This window comes from Eleginops maclovinus, chromosome 19 (assembly GCF_036324505.1).
Source record: "Eleginops maclovinus isolate JMC-PN-2008 ecotype Puerto Natales chromosome 19, JC_Emac_rtc_rv5, whole genome shotgun sequence".
NCBI lineage: Eukaryota > Metazoa > Chordata > Actinopteri > Perciformes > Eleginopidae > Eleginops > Eleginops maclovinus.
Window position 1 is genome coordinate 12,556,503 of NC_086367.1, and position 20,667 is coordinate 12,577,169.

At 40.3% G+C, this 20,667-nt stretch overlaps 3 protein-coding genes across 3 annotated transcripts; 1 reads left to right on the forward strand and 2 right to left on the reverse strand.

The window, feature by feature from the left end:
• Positions 1–61: 61 nt before the first annotated feature.
• On the reverse strand, positions 62–6,930 carry msh4 (mutS homolog 4). The gene is made up of 20 exons (XM_063909177.1): positions 6,634–6,930; positions 6,007–6,180; positions 5,762–5,925; positions 5,541–5,651; positions 4,980–5,095; positions 4,723–4,896; positions 4,458–4,630; positions 4,286–4,353; positions 4,096–4,170; positions 3,946–4,010; positions 3,699–3,868; positions 3,019–3,155; positions 2,805–2,908; positions 2,490–2,614; positions 1,648–1,848; positions 1,435–1,553; positions 1,208–1,336; positions 839–1,013; positions 669–757; positions 62–375 (listed from the first exon to the last, which is right to left on the reverse strand). Exons 1-20 carry the CDS (start codon positions 6,833–6,835, stop codon positions 178–180), a joined length of 2,769 nt encoding a protein of 922 aa, XP_063765247.1. The 5' UTR covers positions 6,836–6,930; the 3' UTR covers positions 62–177.
• A 462-nt stretch (positions 6,931–7,392) lies between these two features.
• vcpkmt (valosin containing protein lysine (K) methyltransferase) lies at positions 7,393–9,389 on the forward strand. Its single transcript, XM_063908127.1, has 5 exons — positions 7,393–7,689; positions 7,879–7,992; positions 8,094–8,166; positions 8,307–8,426; positions 8,550–9,389. Exons 1-5 carry the CDS (start codon positions 7,433–7,435, stop codon positions 8,652–8,654), a joined length of 669 nt encoding a protein of 222 aa, XP_063764197.1. The 5' UTR covers positions 7,393–7,432; the 3' UTR covers positions 8,655–9,389.
• An 8,330-nt stretch (positions 9,390–17,719) lies between these two features.
• Positions 17,720–18,735, reverse strand: arf6b (ADP-ribosylation factor 6b). Its single transcript, XM_063908689.1, has one exon. The coding sequence runs from the start codon at positions 18,482–18,484 to the stop codon at positions 17,957–17,959; it is 528 nt and encodes a 175-aa protein (XP_063764759.1). The 5' UTR covers positions 18,485–18,735; the 3' UTR covers positions 17,720–17,956.
• Between the last annotated feature and the right edge of the window lie 1,932 nt (positions 18,736–20,667).

Genomic DNA, 20,667 nt, shown 5'->3' on the forward strand with positions numbered 1-20,667 from the left:
TTGTTGGGCACTAAGTGGATAATTATTGTTATTGATTGACAGACTAAAAAGAAACACTGGATTAGAGAGAAAACCATTTAATATCAAATAAGTAACTCTTAAACACTATATGTCAAGTAATGATAATCAAACATTGACATTTTCTTTTGTGACAATGACTGCGTCAGGATGAATCAGTCATTCCTCCTCTGTGTCCATGGACGCTGGGGGCTCTGCGGCCTGTAGCTCTGCCTCATATTGCTTCTTCAGGCCCTTCAGATACATACGCAAGCTGTCGGGGTCCAGTCTGGAGTTCCTGGCAGTCTGCAGGAGGCGGGTGGCCAGGTGGTACACAGCTCTCTGCCTCTGTGTTTCCGGATCACTGTGATGTTTGGCCTGGAGCAATAATAAACCACATCATTAGGGTATAGTGTCTTTGCTCAGCACTCTGATGTGAAGCAGGATTATTTATTGGACGCAAAAATATTTGTGCCTGTCTGTCATGCCATGCCAAGCCAAAGTATTCGACTCTCTCAAGGTCAAATATTTGTTTATGGTAAATTAAAGCTTGTTGCAAAATTAAGCTTGTGCAGTTTAAAAGCATGTACAGTAAGTACAAGCGACACATTACAGGTCGAGGCACCTAAGATGGTCAAACAATAGCAACAGCAAATCTTCATGAACCATACCAAAAGCTGCTGGCTAACTTTGGAGGCAATTATTTTGGCCTCTTGAATTATGTTTGAAGGAAGTGCAGTCATTTCTGCTGCTCTCAGACCTAGAAGAACCAAAACAAGCAGTGAGAAATGTCTTTGAACAGTTTCATCAGGATTGTATTCCGATTTTATTGACTCTGTACCATAGTGTCTTTCTTCAGAGCACCCTCGATTTAGCAAGTACGTGTACACCACGCTCTCTGCACCGGTGTCAGCACTGCGTGTGTGCTGGACCTCCATGTGCTGGTTCTCCACGTTGGGATACAGAGACTCCAGATGGCACAGCTCGAGGTAGTGTGTTGCAAACAGAGTGAACGCCTGCAAACACCCAGGAAACAGCACACCTTAAAGAATTAAACACACGGTATTCCTGTATTGACTTTACCTCTTTGTTGTTGACCTAAGAGGTGTACTTCAACTGACAAGTTGTTATTAGGGCGCATAGGAATCAGATTGATCTGGTTTCCATTTTATAGAAAAGGAATGTCAGTGCAGGACTGTATGCGTACTACCTTGAGGCTAAGGAGGAACTCGCAAACGGTGTGGCAGATGCCGATGCCTTCCTCAGCACTGGTACCCCGCCCCAACTCATCTATAATGATCAGGGACCTGTCACTTACATTGTGGATTATGTAAGCCATCTTTGGGGAGTAAATAAGCAGTTGATCATTATTTATTTCACTTTGTGTGTTGTTACAGAATGTGACGTTAGAGTCCTGATGATAAAATACAAACATACCTCCTTCATTTCCAACATGAAGGTGGAAGAGTTTGTTTCAAAATCATCATCCACACCTATCCTGGTGAAAATCTGATCAGCAACACGAAAAGATGCATACTCAGTAGGGACAAAGGAGCCTGGAATAAATAATAACGTAAGGGCGTTACTCAAAAAGTCAAAGCAATTCCTGGCACTGTGCATTTCAACATTCCAGATTCCTGCGAGGCTGACCTATCTGAGCCATGATCTGACACAGCGCCACCTGCTTGAGGTAGGTGGATTTGCCGCTCATGTTGGGCCCAGTGATGATGACAAAGTTGCTGCCCTCGGAGATGTAGCTATTGTTCGATACGGGCTGCTGTCCAACAATTCGCTCCAGAATGGGGTGACGACCCTGCTTGATGGCCAGCGTGTCTGTGAACTCTGGGCGCACTGGCAGACGCAGCAGAAAGAAAAGGAACAATGAAAATGACCTCTACTTGTTAGTTTATTATTCAAATAATAACTCTCTTCCATGCATGTCCATGGGATCCTGCCAGTACACTGTGAGTTAATTAATGTGAATTCATCTACATAATTACATTCTTACATAAGCAGTCGCTGGTTGTTTAACTGAAAGGTTTGTGACAGGATAATAAAGCAGATTTTTAAGAGGAGTGTGCAGTGGGTACAGCCAGTTAGCTCCTCTGCTGGGGAGATTTGTCTGGGTTAATACAGCGCACCAGTGCACACTTATGTAACAAGGGGTAATCTGAGTACAGGCTGGCTGGGATAGAGGGGGGTAGGCAGTCAGCACATGTATATGGAGATACACTTTCAGACAGCTGAGCCCCAGCGCTCACCACCCACGTGGCTGATCGTGCTGGTGCTGCCCACGACCCCACAAAGAAAAAACCTGATGCCAGCAGAGCTGCCAGCTCAGTGGAGCAGTGTCTGACGGTCTTGTGTGACATTGGCAGGGTGCTGACTTTTGTGCACACAGCACTCCTTAAGACAACAAATCAGCCTCCTGCAAGGTTCATTTGAGTTTGACTGAATTGAGAGTGGAAGTCAGAAAGGTGATCGATACTAACCATAGTCTGAGATGGTGCATGCGTTGGCCAGTGACAGTAACATGTCCAGCATGGAAACGGCATCAGAGAGCTTGTAAAGGCAGTGAATGTGCTCGTGGACAGTGCCTAGCAGCTGACATGTCACCCTGTGTGGAGACAGGTTAGATGCTGCAGGGGTAAAACACTGAAGGAAAAATAGCTAACAAACAGCGCCCTCTGCTGGATAAAAGGTAGAACATAATACATGGATCTTAATCAGCTGTTGAGATGAAAACTGCCCACAAAAGAACACACTACTGCGAACATTTGGGAGTAATATGATCATGATCTCCTCACACATAGGACATATGGAAGATCTCCCTCAGGGCCTCATCACAGCGGTCGTTCATCTTCATCATGTCAGCAATAGTGAAGCCATAGTTGTTCTTGTGCTTGGTGACCTGCGGAGGCAGATGATGAAATCCAGCTTTTGTGTTCTTTCAAAAGTAAAAAAACAGCATTTCCTCTGTTCTTATTTACTCTGTTCCCTCTTTAACTTTAGTGGACTTACCTTGATGAACTCTGCGGGGAGTTTCCCTTCAGGCAACACCAACCCTTCAAGCTTCATCTGAATGAAGAAGCCTCGAGCTGTGCTGAAGCTGGTACGCATTGGCAAACCATATTTCTCCCCCATCTGGTTCACCAGGCCTGTGCAGCATTCAAAGTGTTTTATTAATAATAATAATAATAATAATAATAATAATAATAATAAATTATATTTATAAAGCACTTTTCAGGAACTCAAAGGTGCTTTACAGTCTGAGGGAGGGTGGACAAACAAGGACAAGCAAAACAAACAAACAAAACAAAGTAAAGTAAAATAAGAAAAATAAAAAAGGCAACCAAGAGGAAGTTGGTTTAGGGGGTGGGGGAGGGGGGCTTAAGGATAGACAGAGTTCAAGGGATGGGTTTTGAGGAGGGGTTTTGTTGTTTGAATACTTTATACTTTTTCAGCCTCCCAAATATGTAGAATAAATATATATATTAAAAAACTAATATATTTAAGTTTTGATTTAAATAATCACATAATATCTTTAAAATCTGGAATGGACGTGTTTCAGTATTTAAAAATAAAGAGTATAGAACGGAACAAATACAGAAATAATTGGCAGATAATTGATAATGACAGTAATTCATAGTTGCAGCCCTAATTGTAAGGCAAATATATCAACTGAACAGCCTATTACACACCTGCGATGTCGTCCACTATCTCAGTGTAAGCTCGGCGTGCGATGTCGAGGAACTCGTTGATGTTGGGGCGGACAGCATAGCACTTCTGGGTGCGCATGTTCAGGCTGCCCTTCAGGTAGGTAGTATCATCATTTATCACTGTCTTGATCTGCTCTAGCATCATGTCAAACCTGAGGAGGACTCAGAAATATTGAGTGTAAGAAGTCTGTAGTACATGAATATAAAACAAAGTCACAAAATGTGGTACCTGTTGTCCTCCAGGGAAGTGCTGTATGCCTTGAGCAGAGCCGTGTTGCAGTTCTTTAACACCAACTGTTCGGAAAGGGAAAATGCTTATTTACTAACTTCATCATTCTCTTAATGGCTATAGCATGATTTTCAAACCCATTTCACAAACCCGTAAACGTGGCACTAGGTCTAACGTGTGTTTCAGCTGAATGACGTGAGTAATTTTTGCTTCAGCAACCTGAACCTGCAGGAATACAGAACTGAAAAGTTTAAAAGTGAAAGCCAGACCAATATTTCACACATAGTTTGGTATCTCAAAGCTAAACATTTTCACACACATTCCACTGCTATGAACGTACCGTTTCCTGCTTCGGGATTTGGACGAGAACAGAGAGCAGCTGGTCAATGTCAAGGAAATGACCTATGGCTGTGCAAAAGAACAGACATTCAAAAACAGTGTCATATTCCCATCTTTAGTATGCACATGAATTTTTAATGTATCATTAAAAAGTGTTTGTGGTTATTCCTGACCATTCTTCAGGCCAAAGAAGAGCTCCTCATCCTGCAGCAGCTCTTGTATGGTGTCCAAGCGTATGTTGATGGTGTCCACATCAACCAGAGGCTCCAGAATATTGGAGCGCAACCTTCTAGCTCCACCAGGCGTTTTAGTGTGGTTAAGTACGCCTAAAAGAGTATGCTCACTCCTATACACAGATAAGCAGACGGATGACTTAATGAACATGATAATAAAAGCACTGCACATTTAAAAGATTCTTCGACAGTCTCGCTCTCTTACCTGTGATCTCTGTTATTGACCACCAGCTCCAAGTTAGTGGCAGATGCTGAGTCAATCATTGCTGTCTGCTCACTACCTTTAAAGCTCACTTTGAGAGACTTGGAAGCGTAGACAGAGTTCTGGATGAACTCCAAATATTTCAACAAAGCAGCTGCTGCTGCTAGGCAATAATACCTGAACAAATCATGACATTTGGTATTAAATAAATATTGTTTCAGTACATCTGCTTCTATACATTGATGTACTCAGTGACGTACTTAGCTTGCACTTCCATGAGGACCGTGCCAAATTCTGGAGCACACAGCTGCTGAATGTACTCCAGTCCTTTCCTCTCATTAAAGTACTTCCTTTGGATAGCAGTGAAAGCCACACCCTGACAAACAAACATCATAATATTGTAATAAATAAAAGTAGCACATTTCGAATATCGGAGTTATTGCAAACATCCTTGGAAATGCTATTTATTTTGCACTCATGGTAAAGAAGTGAAAAAAAGGCATTATCATGTAAGAAGAGAGCTCACACAGATACTTATTTTTGTAATAATGTTTTTAAGGGACAGGGATATATGATATGCTAATTGAAGAGTTTTGATTGTAATACTTTTTAAATCAAGGGAATCCAGTATGTTTTAGCACCATTCAATCATATTTTTATGATTCTCTGGATAACATCCTGAATCAGATTATTCTGGCCAGGGTACCAACCAAGTACTGTATAAGTGAGTGAATAAGCATGGTCTACTATCTTCTTTCAAAGGGGGTATTTGTTTGAATAAAGTGTGTGTTTGACTCATAACAACTATTCTGCACAGGTACCGGGAAGTTCTCTGTGATGAGGTTGAACAGCTTGGTCCCTTTCCCCTTCTCACTGACTGTATCTGGCATCAGTATTTCCAGTGGCACCAATATGTGAATCTTAGTGATGACCTACAAAAGATTAACAGATGACAGAGACAAAAGTTTCTTCTATGTTATGAGTCTGTGCTGAGTGTAGCCATGATGTCCAGCCAAATTAGCCTGTAAGTTAGAGACATTACCTTGGCATACGCCCCAGTGTCTGCAAACTGTGAGAGTATGAGCTCTGGGCATTTCAAGTTGAGACTAGCAATGCCAATCTCACCCCTGGCCAAACCACGGCCTTCAACCACTGCCACAATCACAGAGGCACCAGAGGTTGATGTAGCAGAGGAACAGCTTGTTACTGCAAAAATACATAAATTAGAATCAGAATCACAGCTTCAGTCTTGTTGACATGGTCAAACATTATCAACGGTTTAAGTACCAGTGTGATCAGTCAGTGGTGTCCGTGCTGGGTGTATGCCAGTGGCCCCAGCAGACCCCGCGGTCCTCCAGAGTTTCGGGGTACCTCCACGGCTGCGGAGGGAGGAGCTGTCCGAGGTAGTTGCAAGCACTGATGAACTGGTCTTGCCTAACGTGAAACTGTGATGGAGCTGACCTTTGACGAGACAAAATATAAGTATTTGAATAAAAATTCAGCACTGCTGTTGTTGAAATATCTTCTGTCCAATACCAGTATCATCCAATTCATGTGACCTATTGAGTCCCATTCCATATTAGATATGTATTTATTGTATTTCAAGGTCTATTCTATTTCATACGAATACTATATTAAGATTCTGCTTTCTTTGTAGAAAATTCTCGATGTATTTCATAAGCTTACATGTTATGTAACCCATTGACTCCAAATCAATGCAGAATTTTCAAACTACACAGGTGAAGTAGGACACCTATTTTTAATGTATTTGAGTGTTTTTTATATTATAAGTGAAACCATGTTAAGAGCCGTCCACTGACTGTTGACAGTCTCTTACCTCGTTTTTTAACGCATTGTTGTAAAAGTAAAAGATGCTAACATTGGTGCTAGCTTAACTGCTACGGCTATCATCACCTGAGGCCATCCGGGGAAGAGATAGGCCATGGCTGGAGCTCGAACTGCCTTCCCTTAAACTCTGGTGGGATGAGCTGGAGGAAGTTGAAGGGGGACCATACGAGGTAGTTTCATTCACTCCGCTTCGGTCATTTGGGGACACCCCGCATGTTTGTCCGCATTCTGGGGTGACACCTACCTCCTCTGTGCTGCTAGAAAACATTTTAAAACCTGGCAAAGTCAGATTAATGGACCTAAATAGACAAACGTATTAATACATATTTTAAACGTTATGCTACGAACAGCCAAAATGTGGAATGGAAGAAGTCCGACTGGAAGCTACCAAAACCCGCCACACCGAAGGTACGACGTACTTGCCAAATGAGCGCGCGATCATGTTAGATCCTAGCATGCATTATTTGCACACAGTTACGATAGATTGTTTCACCAAGACTACTGACTGACTTTATGGAAGAAAAAATATATATATATATATGTACATCAAACATTATATAAACATAAAACATTGACATCAGAGTTTAAAAATAAATAAAACATAAGTAAAGAAATATAAAGAAAGAAGTCATAAAAACAAAAGGTAACATTTCAAATAAGATATTTATTTATGTATTTAATAGTTGTGCCATATTGTAAATGAATGAATAGTCTACTTGCAATTTGCACATCATTGGTTCTTGTAACACAAATAGTTTAAAATAAAATTCAGTCAGTGCACTTTTTTCTGATTTGTTTAAGTCATGCTTTTATTCTGAAAATAACTGTCACCGGAAATCACCGACTTCTTCCCGCAGCTGCCAATATGGCGGCTGATGCAGAAGAGAGCGATTATTTTGTTAGAGAAATTGAGAAAAACGACGGTCTTTCCCTAAAAGTGAAGCAATGCTACTTAGGAGATGTTGGTTGTGTGGTTTGGGATGCAGCTATTGTCCTGGCCAAATATTTAGAGACGAAGCAGTTCTATGATCCGTCCTCAGGAGTGAACGTGTGGGCTGGCAGGACTGTGGTGGAGTTAGGAGCTGGGACAGGAGTTGTAGGGCTGATGGCAGCAACACTAGGGTGAGATAACTTACTTAGAATCTGAGTTAAAATTATACTTAATTGTTTAAATATTATTATACAAGTATTGTATCACCAACGTGTTACTATTTAGCAACTAACTAGCTTTTTACCCATTGCTTTTGAGTTATGAACTAATAACAAACATACTAGTAAAAGATTTTTTTCAATATGTAATGAATCCCATAGAGCTGAAGTCACTGTGACAGACCTGGACGACTTGCAGACCCTCCTGAAGTTGAACATCCAGGAAAACCAGGCTCTAATTAAAAGTGGATCAGTTACTGCCAAGGTACTGAAATGGTTTGTACTTGAATTTTGTTATTTGTATTTCAGTCATATAACCCATGCTGCATGTTCAACACATCGCAAGACAACTGCTTGATTTCTGCTCTCCTTAAAAGGGGTGAAGATGTGTCCGACTTCCGACCGCCCCCACATTATGTCCTTATGGCTGATTGCATCTATTATGAGCAGGTAATTGACTTTTAATTTGGCCTTTTACTTTAGACTATTGACTATTTATGAAACTCTGCTGTATCACCTTCATTGCAGAACATAACCAACAACTGTAGCCCTGTATTTTTCTTTGTGACTTATAATACATTTCCACACAGTCTATTGTTCCTTTGGTGGAGAGCTTGAAGCTGCTCTCGGGGCCAGAAACCTGCATTATTTGCTGCTATGAGCAACGCACAGAAGGTGTCAACCCAAAAGTGGAAAAGCAGTTTTTTGAGGTGAGCGACCAACTGTGTGTTCCATTTGTAAATACTAATAAACAGGTAAATAAGTAATTATAAGTTGAGATGTATGTCATCACCTCTCAGTAAATCATCGTGATCTTTTGCGCTATCTTGTAGTTGCTGCAAAGAAACTTCAACTGTGAGGAGATCCCTTCAGAAAAGCAAGACCCAGAGTTTAGTAGTCCAGACATCCACATCCTGCACATCCGAAGAAAAGTCTGAGTTTGTGTCCACAGTAATCAGTATGGTACCCTAATAGCCTATGGAAATCATACTTCATTTTGTACCTGTTTATATTTGATGTATCTCAATTCCTGCACTCTCTGTAATGTTTTTTATTTTTAAGAAATATATGTTTTGAATATATCACTAAACAACATACCTGATGATTGGAGTAAAAATTAAAAGTGAATCCATTGTGAAAATGTTTTTTACATACACTTAAAAACACAATGAGATATTATCAGGAGTTCCAGTGGTCTGTAATTGGAGGGCTGTGAAGGTAGATGGCAGAAATGGGCAAGCAGAGAAATGAAAGACTATCCAGCCTGTCCTTAACTTTAAAGAATAATGTTGTTTAAGCTAGACTGGATCACAGGCTGAGCAGAATTGTACTGAGCCATGGTTTCGTGGTGTTTGTTTGTTTTTTTGTTTTTGGTTAACCTTTTAAATGCAAAAGACAGGGAAAGTTTGATTTTAAAGCTCAGTAAACTGCAGCAAAAATAAACATTAGACGTGCTGTGCTTTTGCTTTGGAGCACTGCCTTTTTCTGATGTGAATGGTTCAATATGCATGTTTGCAGGTATAACATTAGGGTAATGTACAGTCACAAATTTGATTGATAAAGTTGCCCTACTCCTAGAAATAAGCAGATGAGGCATGTACATTCACAGATTACTGATTTGGAGCACTAGGGGGCAATAGTTGCTTTAACTAAATACAAATAATTTAACTTTGTGTAAATGTTGTCTGTGCAATAAAACCCATTCATTTGACTAGTGAGGACCAATATGGTTATATCAAAACAAAACTATTTTAAGTTTAGAATTATTATTATTATTATTATTAAAACACTATTTTAACTTTACAATGAGAGATCTGAGAAAATAAATAATGACTAAAATTCCTTTATTCTTATGTTTCTGCTTGCCAAATTATATTAAAAAAAAACCTAAAAAGCTTTTGCCCTCAATGCAAGGGGAATTCCACCCCAAGCCCCAGATTAGCTGAAAGATTACGGCTCTTTTTCAAGCATAAACCATGAAGTACGCCCCGCACTCCCACAGGCATGCAGGGGCCCCTCACAGCCTTTCATGCTGTGCTCTGTTTACACAGGAGAGCTGTAGTGTAATGAGCAGGGTGGCCTCCAATGCTCAGACCAAATAAAAATGTTAATACTCAAGTTGACGGGGTCGGGTTGACACTGAAGGTCCTATTAAATACCCAAATCACTTTATAAAATAATGCAATGTGGACTCAAGTTTGATTATGTACTACATGCATCAATCATTAGTGCAAAGCTGACCTGTTTTCACGAAATCTGCTGCAACTCAAACATCTCTGATGGCTTAGTGTCTGAGAGCCATGAATATTCCAGATTGTATTGTTATTTTGTAAAAAATGGAACCTTTAATTATCCAACATGTGAACTGTGTCAAAAGAGAATTATAAAGTAATATAAACACATAATCAGCAGATGCTTTAGGATTAAATACATTTCATTAATGGTAAATCCTCATTGTTTAAATACAACATTATAGGAAGTTGCTCATCTGAAAACATGTACATAAACAAATAAAGTCCTTCCTTTCCCAACTGATGGATATATAATCAACACATTCCGCACAGGTGCTTGTGAATGTAAGGTAGAGAAACGGAGAGGTAGGAATCATGGTTAAATAATCTCAGCCGTGGATCCCTGTTGGCCTAAATCAATGATATGGCCTAACACAAAAGGGATAAAGTGAGATTAATTGTCTTTTTTCTTCTTCTCTTTTACAGTTACTTAAATTACTACGGCAGATCATTTAAGATGATCACCCCCTGTGGTCCTTATCTGCCCTCTCACTTCTTCCTAGTCCAGCTGGACTGCAACAATCAGACCAGGATATATACCCGGCTAATTAATTTGTTTTAAAGCTGGTATTAACTTCATGTCCCCCATGTGGCGAGGACAGTACCCAGAGGGGATATTGGGGAGATTAGAGGGGGATTCTGCATCAACATTTCATCCTCCTCCCCACCCATAGCTCTCCCAGTCAAGCCATTTAGAATATGTTTTCCATTCTCTCCAGTGCTATCTTCTTTATTAAAATGTTAACTTGAAATTATGTAGTTATAGTATTTTTGTGCTTGGCTAATGAGGCTAACACTACAGGGGAATACAGGAGGCTAAATGAGGACAGCCCACAGTGAAACCGTTACAGTGTATTCTGTAAAAGCGATACAAATTCATCACTCAACATGTGGCGTACATCCTGCATGCACCAAGACAGAATGGGGGCGTCTTCTGCCAACAGATGGTGCTATTTGTAGAAATAACTCTTTCCTGTGTGGAAAACCTGCAGTAGGTTAAACATGGTTAAAGTCCTCATAAATAGCTGAAAAAGCCACATAGTCCCCTCTTTTGTACCCAGGCTGTTTAGTGACTATGGAAGGATGATGTAATGTGTTGAAGTTGTGTGTGATTAGTCTTACTATGATCTCTGAGATTCATGTGCAATATAACACTAGACATATTTAACTGCTGGACAGTATTCCTGGTAAATAACATCTCCATGGACTCAGTAATGCACCTGCATCCCCCCTGGTTCTTTGAAAACAAGGAAACATGAGGGAGCAGTGCAGTGGCCCTCCAAACCAGCTGGGTGGAGGACAGTCTGACCCCAGGCCGCCTGTTTGGTGTTTGCACCACTCTGCTGCATCACAGCCAAATGACACAGAAGATCCTTTGTGTCACCATCCTCACACTGCCTGGAGCCAAGAGACACTGTTCCAGAAAGGGAGACTAATTTTCTCGCTAACTATTAGGGAGTGGCTCAAGAATAGACATCAAACTGGGCTGATTAAAAATAGAATAATAGAAGAATCCAGCATGATTGTGTAACTTCTCTGATCCTGCATAGGTGCCTCATAGTCCCTTTTAGGCACACAGATCACATTTCACATTACAAACTGGGCCTTTATGCTGCACAAATGGCTCTGTTCCAAAATAAAGCAGGTGATTAGTTCTGCAGCTTCTTCAATAATGAGATGCAACAATGCTAATAATCAGTGGCATTCTTGTTCAGTGGATTCAAAAGCAAGAGGTGGTACGGTGCCAGTGAAGCAAAGCCCGACGGGACAACTAGCTTATAGAAACACAATGCTGACTCAACCCCCCCCCCTACCCCAACCACACCCCCCCTGCAGGGGAACAGGAGGATGGATGGGGGTGCTGTTAGGACAGCTGTGCTGCAGTTGAGAGAGGACACACAACCAGTACTGTGAGAATATTATGCACATTCCCCCCTTCTTTAATTCATGACAATACAGCAATATTAGCACTTTGACACACCAGTGATTGTTTATCTGTATATTTAAAGAGCATTGATAACTCGTTTTAGTCTTTGTATGCAGTATGAGGCTTTACTCTTACAATAAACCTTTGTTATAATGTCAGTGATTTATGTAGGTAACGTGGTATCAGTAAAAATGAAATAGTGTATCGATCCCTTGCATGAAATACCACAGGTTATGCGGAGACTTGCCTGTGACTGCTTTCCCTGAGGCACTTTAGTGCAATGATGTATTTGTCATCATTAAGATGTGTGGCGGACCAGCACCGAGGGGAGAACAGCAGAAGGGAGGGTGAAGCATGTGTGTGTGTGTGAGCGTGGTCTTTTCCTGAGTCATTATATCTCAGTAGTGTGAGCAGCAGCGCCTGACTTCCCTTAGATCTGAGGTTTCCTCCAAAACTGTTGTCTAATCCAGACGCAATGTCACTCCAAACACTGTCTCCACTGTAATTACAGCGCTGCTGTCAGACATACAGATGTAGTCAGTCATGGAGCGTGGTAGTGTGGTGGCAAGCTGCTGAAGGAGGCCTTTGAGGTTGCTCTGCATGGATCTCTATCACTGTGTCACTCATTGTGTGCAGGCTGTGAGTGAAGACATGTGTGGCTGCTGGATACTGCTGCTGGGTGTATGACTCCTGTCTATGTAACTGTACAACTTGGTATTAGAGTCACCCATATGTTTCTGTGGGTGTTGAGGTTATGTTAAGCCAAATTACAGATGCCAAATGGTTGGCAAAGGTCAACACTCTACAGAAAAATGTAAAATAAAAACTCCAATTCATTTAATTGTGTTTAAGGAACTGATGCACTTCCTGTTCTTGGCAGCCAATAGACCTCCAGCTGCAGCACCATATATAACGCCTGCCCGCCCCCCCCCCCCCCCCCCCCCCCCCACACTTTACTATACTGTAGCATTGCTTACATCTGAAGGCAAGATAGTCCACACTCAGCTTCAATCCTTATTATCTCTGTGTGTGTTACAGCTGGGAAAACACAGCAGTTGAGTCCAAGGACAGACTGGTTTGCACTTTCACACAGCTGTGTCAGACATCCTGCAATTCTCAAGAGAAACCATGTGGACACATTTCAGGTTTTTCTCATAATGGAATTTCAATAGAAGCCAGAGGCTTAAAAAAATGTAATGGGACTTCAATTGTATGTTTTGGAAAAACCAACATGATTATAGACCAGTAAGACTGAACCAACACATCTGGTCTGTATTGTTAATAATGTAGTTAATTCTTGTATGAGCATTTTGTCTATTGTTTCAAAACAAATTGGTTTTGTCGTGTGGACCTTCAGCTTTTCATAATAATTTTCTGGTTCTCTGAATTTGTAAGTTCACCACAGCAAGTAACCTTCAGTTTCAGATATGAATGGAATGTATTTTGGATCAATGCCCAGAGTGCACCTTGGACTTCAGAGCTTCACATTTTCAACCTTATTCCACTGGCTTATACCACTGCACAATCCTTTTTCTAATAGTTTATAACCAAAACCTTTCCTGGCACACAATGAAAACAAACTCAAGTGACGCCTACAATATAAACAAAAAAAGAGTAAGTGTGTGTAGGGCACTGAGGGGTTTGCAACGTAGCGTAGCATTCAAGAGCAGTAACCTCAGCAGGAAACCTAAAAAAAACGTTTCTCAACTTCCGGCACTTCTTTCACACTGTGCTCTGCGTGAGTTCATTATTCAAAAGCTCACTTGAAGAGGCTACCCATTGAAGGATTTAATCAGAGGACAGAGAGATAGAGGTTTCATAACCAAAGAGGCTGTTTTACTGTCCTTATAAGCAGCCACTGAATTGTGTGAGCTGTGGTTTACAGTAGGTGTTCCCTCCTATTTGGCAGATAACTAAACCACCGTAATTACAGAGTTCCCCAATGTGCACATGAATATATGTGTCTAAAGGCATCACAAATCCAACAGTGATTATCCAGCTGGGTGTGGCTGTTCAACTGTAGGCCAAATTTAAGCCTGCAATGACTACTCACAACCCACAGTCAGCAAGAAGTATTGTATCCGTGCTACCTGCACAAATATAACCCTGCACTCACAGTGAAGAGGAAGTAACGACAAGTGAAGAAGACGAAACCACACCCTTGAAACCCACAAACATTACTCAGGCTATAGGTTTGTAGGCATGTCGGGCATGCAGCCGTAATATAGCCTTCCACTCACCACAGTGATCCTGCTTTAAATCTTTCTCAAGTTGACTAATGAAGGCCGGGCTGTTATTGCAACAAAGGGATAAAAACATAAAAAGGTGTGTTCCATTATTGCAGAACTGAGCTCACAGAGTGTGGGGTGTCTTTCAAGTTCTCTACTCTCTTCCGCTTTCTATGTAGAATAGAGGAAGTGACTGGAAACATGCAGCAAAGTCAGCCACCTATGTGATACCAAAAACATCAGGCGACACTGGCAGTGATCCCATCATGCTGTCGTCATAGGAACTGCCCCGACAAACATCCGTTCTGTCAGAGATATCCTTGTGCAAACTAGTGAAAGCTTTTTTTTTTACTCGTTGATTTCCTTTACACTAACATAAAGTACAGTTATTCCTACATATATATCTAAAGAACCCCTAAATAATCATAGCAGAAATATGATATATTAATAACAGTTTTGAAAAGTATAGGCCTCTTTAATGTGTGTTTATATGTATAGAAAATAAGAAAACTAAAGAAATGAATTAAAATAACTAAATAATGTTTCTGAAAATGCCTGGGGTAATTCATTATATTCAATCATTTCAGTTTGACCTCTTTCCAGGAATTGCTTATCACATATATAAGTATATTGCCCTATATTTCACTGAATTTATTTGATTACCCTCTGATTATATAAGTCAGTACGTAATAAGTAAGTTTTAATTAGGCTACAACTTTCTTGAAATCAATGCAGGATGCCATTTCCTGTAACCAGGTTGCAGGTTTAAGGCTGTCCATACTTTTACACCTTAAAGCAACCAATCTCTTGCAGCCTATCTCCTTTTTACATGACAGATTATGACACAAGGAAGGTATGGATCAGAAATAAGCTCTTCGTTTCATTTGTGAGATGCTAAATGAACGTAGTGCTGTTATGAACACAATCATATATTAATACTCACTTTGTAAATGCTGTCTTAGATCTCATTAGACACAATAATAAAACTGATTATACGTAGCACCCATTACTGAGCTTCCTTTCGATGACCTTTACTCCCAGGAAGTGTGAGGAATTCCAGCCGGGCACAGAGGGAGTTGAGAGAAGGGCCAGGAGGTCTCATTTTTACAGAGGAGAGGTCATAGAACATTGCCAACATTTGCTGTCCTTGCACCAGGGGTTCCAGTGTTTCCAATAAAGCTGTGAGAATCATATGGTTGTAATGAAGTGGTGGGAACCAGAGTGGCCATTATAGCCCAATTAAACTGCCATCAGCATATAATGGAGGCCCTCGACCAAGCTCTCGCTGAAGGAAAGTATTTACAAATACCCCCAGAAGCCTGGATATTTGAAGTGTTTGTGTCTGATTATTACAATCATAGGTTTTTTTTTTTTTGATAGAGCCATTAAATCACAGCTGCCAGAAGTGTGTGGGTGATGCGGAACATCTTCCGTGGCAGAGGAGCTGTATCTTTCTGTCACCTGACCTGTGTGACGGAAACCTCTGTGGTGCTAAAGCAAACATCCTGAGGCCTCGACGGCAACTTGCTAAGCACCAGTTTCCACACACTAAATGACTATACATACGAACAGACACACACACAGGTACGATAGTGTCAGGTTGTGAGAGAATGCTGTAATACTTATCTTGTATGCTTGAGAGATAGTGTGAATCCTATTCTTGTAACCTGTGTGCTTTTTGAGCGAAGGTTGCATTACATTGTGCCAGATTTATTTATGTGGAGGTGTTAAACATTAAAAGAGTGGCTTTCAGTATGCTGAGTGGAAGAATCCCTAAACACAGTATTCAGACTATTCATCGCCATTAATACCGTCTTTGTCAAGAGCGCTAACACAAGTGTTAATCAACTTAATGGAAACTAAAACATTACTGTGTCTGGCATACTGGTAAAATGTCAAACTGACTCACTATTAAAAGGAGTATTGTACTTAAATACCTTGACTGAAATGATTATTCAGCAGCAGCAAGAATTACATTACGTCAGCATTTTTTGCAGAGAAGAAATGGGGAATAAAGAGCACAAAAGGATGTGGGCTTCATCTTTCTGGCACATTCACTTTTGAGAGGTTATATACACCAAGATGAAGGTTATTATCCTTATTACACTCTTTATACTTGTGACTTGAAAGAGTGCAACATATGGTTGTGCGTTTCTCCTTTCGATAAGAGCAATAATCGGTCTTATTAGTTACTGTTACCTCTTTACAGAGTTATCTTAGTCTTATTTACATTAGTCCATTTAAAAAGAATTCCTTTCTCACCGAGTGACAAAACAACCCAGACTCACTTTCAAATGCCAGCCTCAACCAAGAGCATATTCAGGAAGTTACAGCCGACAGCTCAGATTCAACTCAGCTATGGCTCCCAACCAACACTCAACATGTAAAAAGAATTCACAAATGGTCTGTATATCGCCGCTGCCCCTCCGACTCTCATGTGGCTCTGTTGTTCTAAAGAGACCAGCAGTGGGACTTCCTGTTTTGTACATTTCCCCCCCCCATTTACTGGCAGGGGAACTGAGGCCAGCAACTTAGTCTGAGGGTGGACATAAACCCTTTATGAAGAATCTACCCAATTGCTCTAAACCCATGAGAATTCTAACACGGCAGACTTCTACTTTGAACACTCTTCATAGTTTTTATTTTTAACCATTAGTTACAAGTAAATTAAACTTTCACAAAAAACCAAATGGCTTAATCTCTCTCAGGCTTTGTCGATCTAAGAGAATGTAATCCATGAAAAAACAAACAAACAGACATAACAGATTTAAAATCACTTTTTTAATAAGACATTACAATGACATTGTTCTGTACATGGTTCCCCCAGTCAAAATAAGAGCTGTACTGCAGGGTGTCTTCTACAATTCCCCAGTAAACAGCTCCCTCTGACTGCACGACAGATGGACTCTGGTGTGGGGTTACTGTACTTTCGTACTCATGCTACAGATATAGGCTATCATATAATGTCCCAATACTGACACTAATCAACTGTGGTATCAGATTGAGAGAGCTCAGAGCTGAATGACATTCCTTTGGAAAGATTGAGTCAAATGACTACTTGTTACCCAAAATCAAAAATGCAATCCCAACAAGCATGTTTAAGAGTTACAGGAGGCATATTTGTTGAATATTCAGCACAATTAGGTATCAAGACATGAAACGGAAGGTCAATCAGAAAATTATATAGCCCACATAAGGGGATTGGGGGGGTAACAAAACATATCTGATGTTATTTTATTTCTTTGTCAAGACAGATGACGATTAAATTAAACCAATGTTGATTTTCCCCATTGCAGCAGTCAATACCATCGAGAAGAATTACCTATCACAGTATTGTGTTAAAACAAATACCAAATTCCTTCAAGTATGCTACATGACATTTAAGATCTCCCCCTCAGAAGAACAAAAAGATCCAAGTTCGATGCAGCAGAGAATGAAGGGCCTTGAAACAAGCTTTAGTCCTTGAATGAAGACAAACTTCATTTGAAAAATTATACAAGAACAGGGAAAAGAATAGGCAAAGGCGGTGATCTCTGTGGCTTTAACATTAGGACCAATCAATTCAGAATTCATCAAGCAAGCCCCAAGATGATGAATGTGAAAAGGCCTTGCTACAGAGTAGAAGCAAACTTTAAGCCAGCAAACCCAGTTAAAGATAAATTAGTCATGGGGTAAACAGTATTAAAAATAAATGGGAAATAATCAACTTTTTCTTAACCATACTCATTTTGAAAAGTTATTTGTTACTTGCAACTTTATTATAGTTTTGACCTAAAACAGTCAGCACTCAATCATTAAGATTTGTAATTTGATGTTAGCCATGTCAAGCCCTCATACAGTCCATCACCTGTGGTCGCACAGGAAGGCTGAACATACCAATTCCTATCTCTGATGCGGGTCAATCCGAGCTTCTCTTGGATTTCATGTGGCTTCATAGCATCAGGGAGGTCTTGCTTGTTTGCGAATATCAAGATGATGGCATCCCTCATCTCCCGGTCATTAATGATGCGGTGGAGTTCCTGCCTTGCCTCGTCGATGCGATCCCTGTCCGCGCAATCCACCACGAAGATTAACCCTTGGGTGCCTGTGTAGTAGTGTCGCCACAGAGGACGAATCTTATCTTGCCCTCCAACATCCCAGACGTTGAACTTGACATTTTTGTAGGTGACAGTCTCCACATTGAAGCCAACTGTGGGGATTGTGGTGACAGACTGTCCAAGTTTCAGTTTGTAAAGGATTGTTGTCTTTCCAGCAGCATCAAGTCCAAGCATTAATATTCTCATCTCCTTGTTGCCAAATATTTTAGACAGCACTTTCCCCATTTTGAAATCTTGTACATAAATACTTTGTTTCTAACGAGAAAAATGTCAGATTCCGTTCTGATGACTATTCACTTTTAACTGTAGCTTCGGTTTAAGGGCTTATTTGTGATAACATGACTCAGTGAAGAGCATATATCGGAGAGAAAAGTCAAAAGCGCACACTCATGTTAAAATCTAACAAACAGTACTTATAGGGGTTTTCATTGAAAGTCTGTGCGTCCTGTTAAGTGCTGGGACATTTATGTTCAGAGTATGACAATGTTTGCAGGGTCTATACACAACATGGCACTGTTACACTAAGAACTTGGCAGCAGCTGTTGCAGGACGTTCATTTTGTTGACTAAATCAACATAAAACGGTGTGGCAAAGACACGCCGTGAAGGTTAAAAACGGCAGACAGCACACAAGTTGTGTATACAAGGCCTCGAAAAAGCCACGTTACTTGTGAGTTCTTTCTGGTGTCCGGTCCTCCTCATCGGGTGCGCCCTTGTTCTCTTCACCGCTACCTGGGGGAGAAAAGCAGCTTTTCTGCGGCTAGTCCATCAAGCGTCGCGCCGGGCAACTTCACCGAGCTGTAAGGGACGTCTTCGAAAAGAAATCTTCTGTGACTCAGCAACACATGTATCCACCCAAGAAACTCCACTTCTTAGCCCCCTGAAAAGAGATTTAGGAGGAGGGTCAGACGTGCCAAATTAGCAAGACACCGCTCATGGCTGCTAAAGAGGGCTAGCAAGCTAACGTAAGCTAGCTGGTTTCCTAGCAAGCTAGCATTAAGCTAACTAGATAACGGTTGTTAGCTGTTGAAAACTAACCATATCTAGATACAAAATACGTGCGACAGTGACAAAATGTGTGGTTTGCGTCTTTCTGAGATGAACAGTTAATTGAAATATAAGAAATATACCTCCTATCTCCCCCTCCTGTATCAATAAATACAGCCAGCTCTCGTCTTTCTCCTTTAAGTCGAGCTGGTCGCAGTGCTGCTACACCGGAAAGGTGTGGAGCTGCATTAACCGCCACTTCCTCTCGGCTCCATTCAGTTGCTGCTGCCGTACGTTACAATAGCTTTCACTGTCTGAGGCATATACGAGACAGCAAAAACTATTAAATATGCAACCTCAAGTGAAATTAAATGTTACGTTATTTATTTGTACACCATGTATCAAGTTATAGGTTAACATTACATTATAATTATTGTTTGAATGCACTGGTTCATTTATTTATTCTGAGTTGTGCGTGTTGTTAATATTTTGGTGTCTTTTTTTAATTACGACATTATAAACGAAAAGAATAATATTGAAATATTAATATTGAAAAACATCAAATTGATAACATGTTCAGTATCTAAGTTTCTATCCGTTTGGTCGAGTGACTATAGGTATGTAAAGGGTAACAACACCCCCTTGTGGTGGTTATAGTCTACCGAAAGTCAGTCAGTCTAGCAATATTTTTAAATGATTTCCTTTTGTCTTATTTTGACAAGTCTCTGTTGTGAGGAATATCAGATGTTTTTAAACGCGTATATAACAAAACATTGTTCCGACCTTCCCTGTCAGTGTTTTTTCGGCCATATTCTACAATAATATAGATAAAATGCAAAGTTCTGTCATTCTAGGTTTCAAGGTTTCAAGGTTTCAAGGTTTTATTTGTCATATGCACAGCAGATACAGCGTATATGTTGGCAATGAAAATCTCGTGCTCCTCCAACAACTTAACATACATGGTGCAAATAACATAAATAAAATTTATAAATAAATATCACCCAACTGAAATATGTCTTGTTACATATCTATTATAATAAAATAGTAAAAACTTTTTTCTGATATAAGGATAAGAGTGGATGAAGGCTTGAAGCTCTTTGACTAGAAATTGTACCTGGAGGAGTGAATGGCATGCTCTTTTTTCACTGTAAAATCTTGATTTTATGAATAGAAAAATAGTATTCTCAGCTGCTGTCGTTTTTACATTAACTTAGTCATTCATTACAGTAAAAAAGTTTACCAGCTCGCTTGTGGATAACTGCAAGATCTGACATTCTGTTTGGTTTATCTTCAAACAATGAACCAAAACATTACTCAACAGTGCCCCACTGGTGTCTTTATTGGTAAAGTGTACTTCCAGATATACAGCAATATATACCAAATGTGGTCATAAACTTATTCTGTAATCAGCATTTCATTATT

Coding starts and splice junctions, on each gene's coding strand:
- vcpkmt (XM_063908127.1), top strand. CDS start 7,433: ATGGCGGCTGATGCAGAAGAGAGCGATTATTTTGTTAGAGAAATTGAG. Junction 8,167..8,306: donor ATTGCATCTATTATGAGCAG/GTAATTGACTTT, acceptor ATTTCCACACAG/TCTATTGTTCCTTTGGTGGA. Junction 8,427..8,549: donor TGGAAAAGCAGTTTTTTGAG/GTGAGCGACCAA, acceptor GCTATCTTGTAG/TTGCTGCAAAGAAACTTCAA.
- arf6b (XM_063908689.1), bottom strand. CDS start 18,484: ATGGGGAAAGTGCTGTCTAAAATATTTGGCAACAAGGAGATGAGAATA.
- msh4 (XM_063909177.1), bottom strand. CDS start 6,835: ATGTTTTCTAGCAGCACAGAGGAGGTAGGTGTCACCCCAGAATGCGGA. Junction 4,171..4,285: donor AAATCCCGAAGCAGGAAACG/GTACGTTCATAG, acceptor GTATTCCTGCAG/GTTCAGGTTGCTGAAGCAAA. Junction 758..838: donor CTCTGAAGAAAGACACTATG/GTACAGAGTCAA, acceptor TGGTTCTTCTAG/GTCTGAGAGCAGCAGAAATG.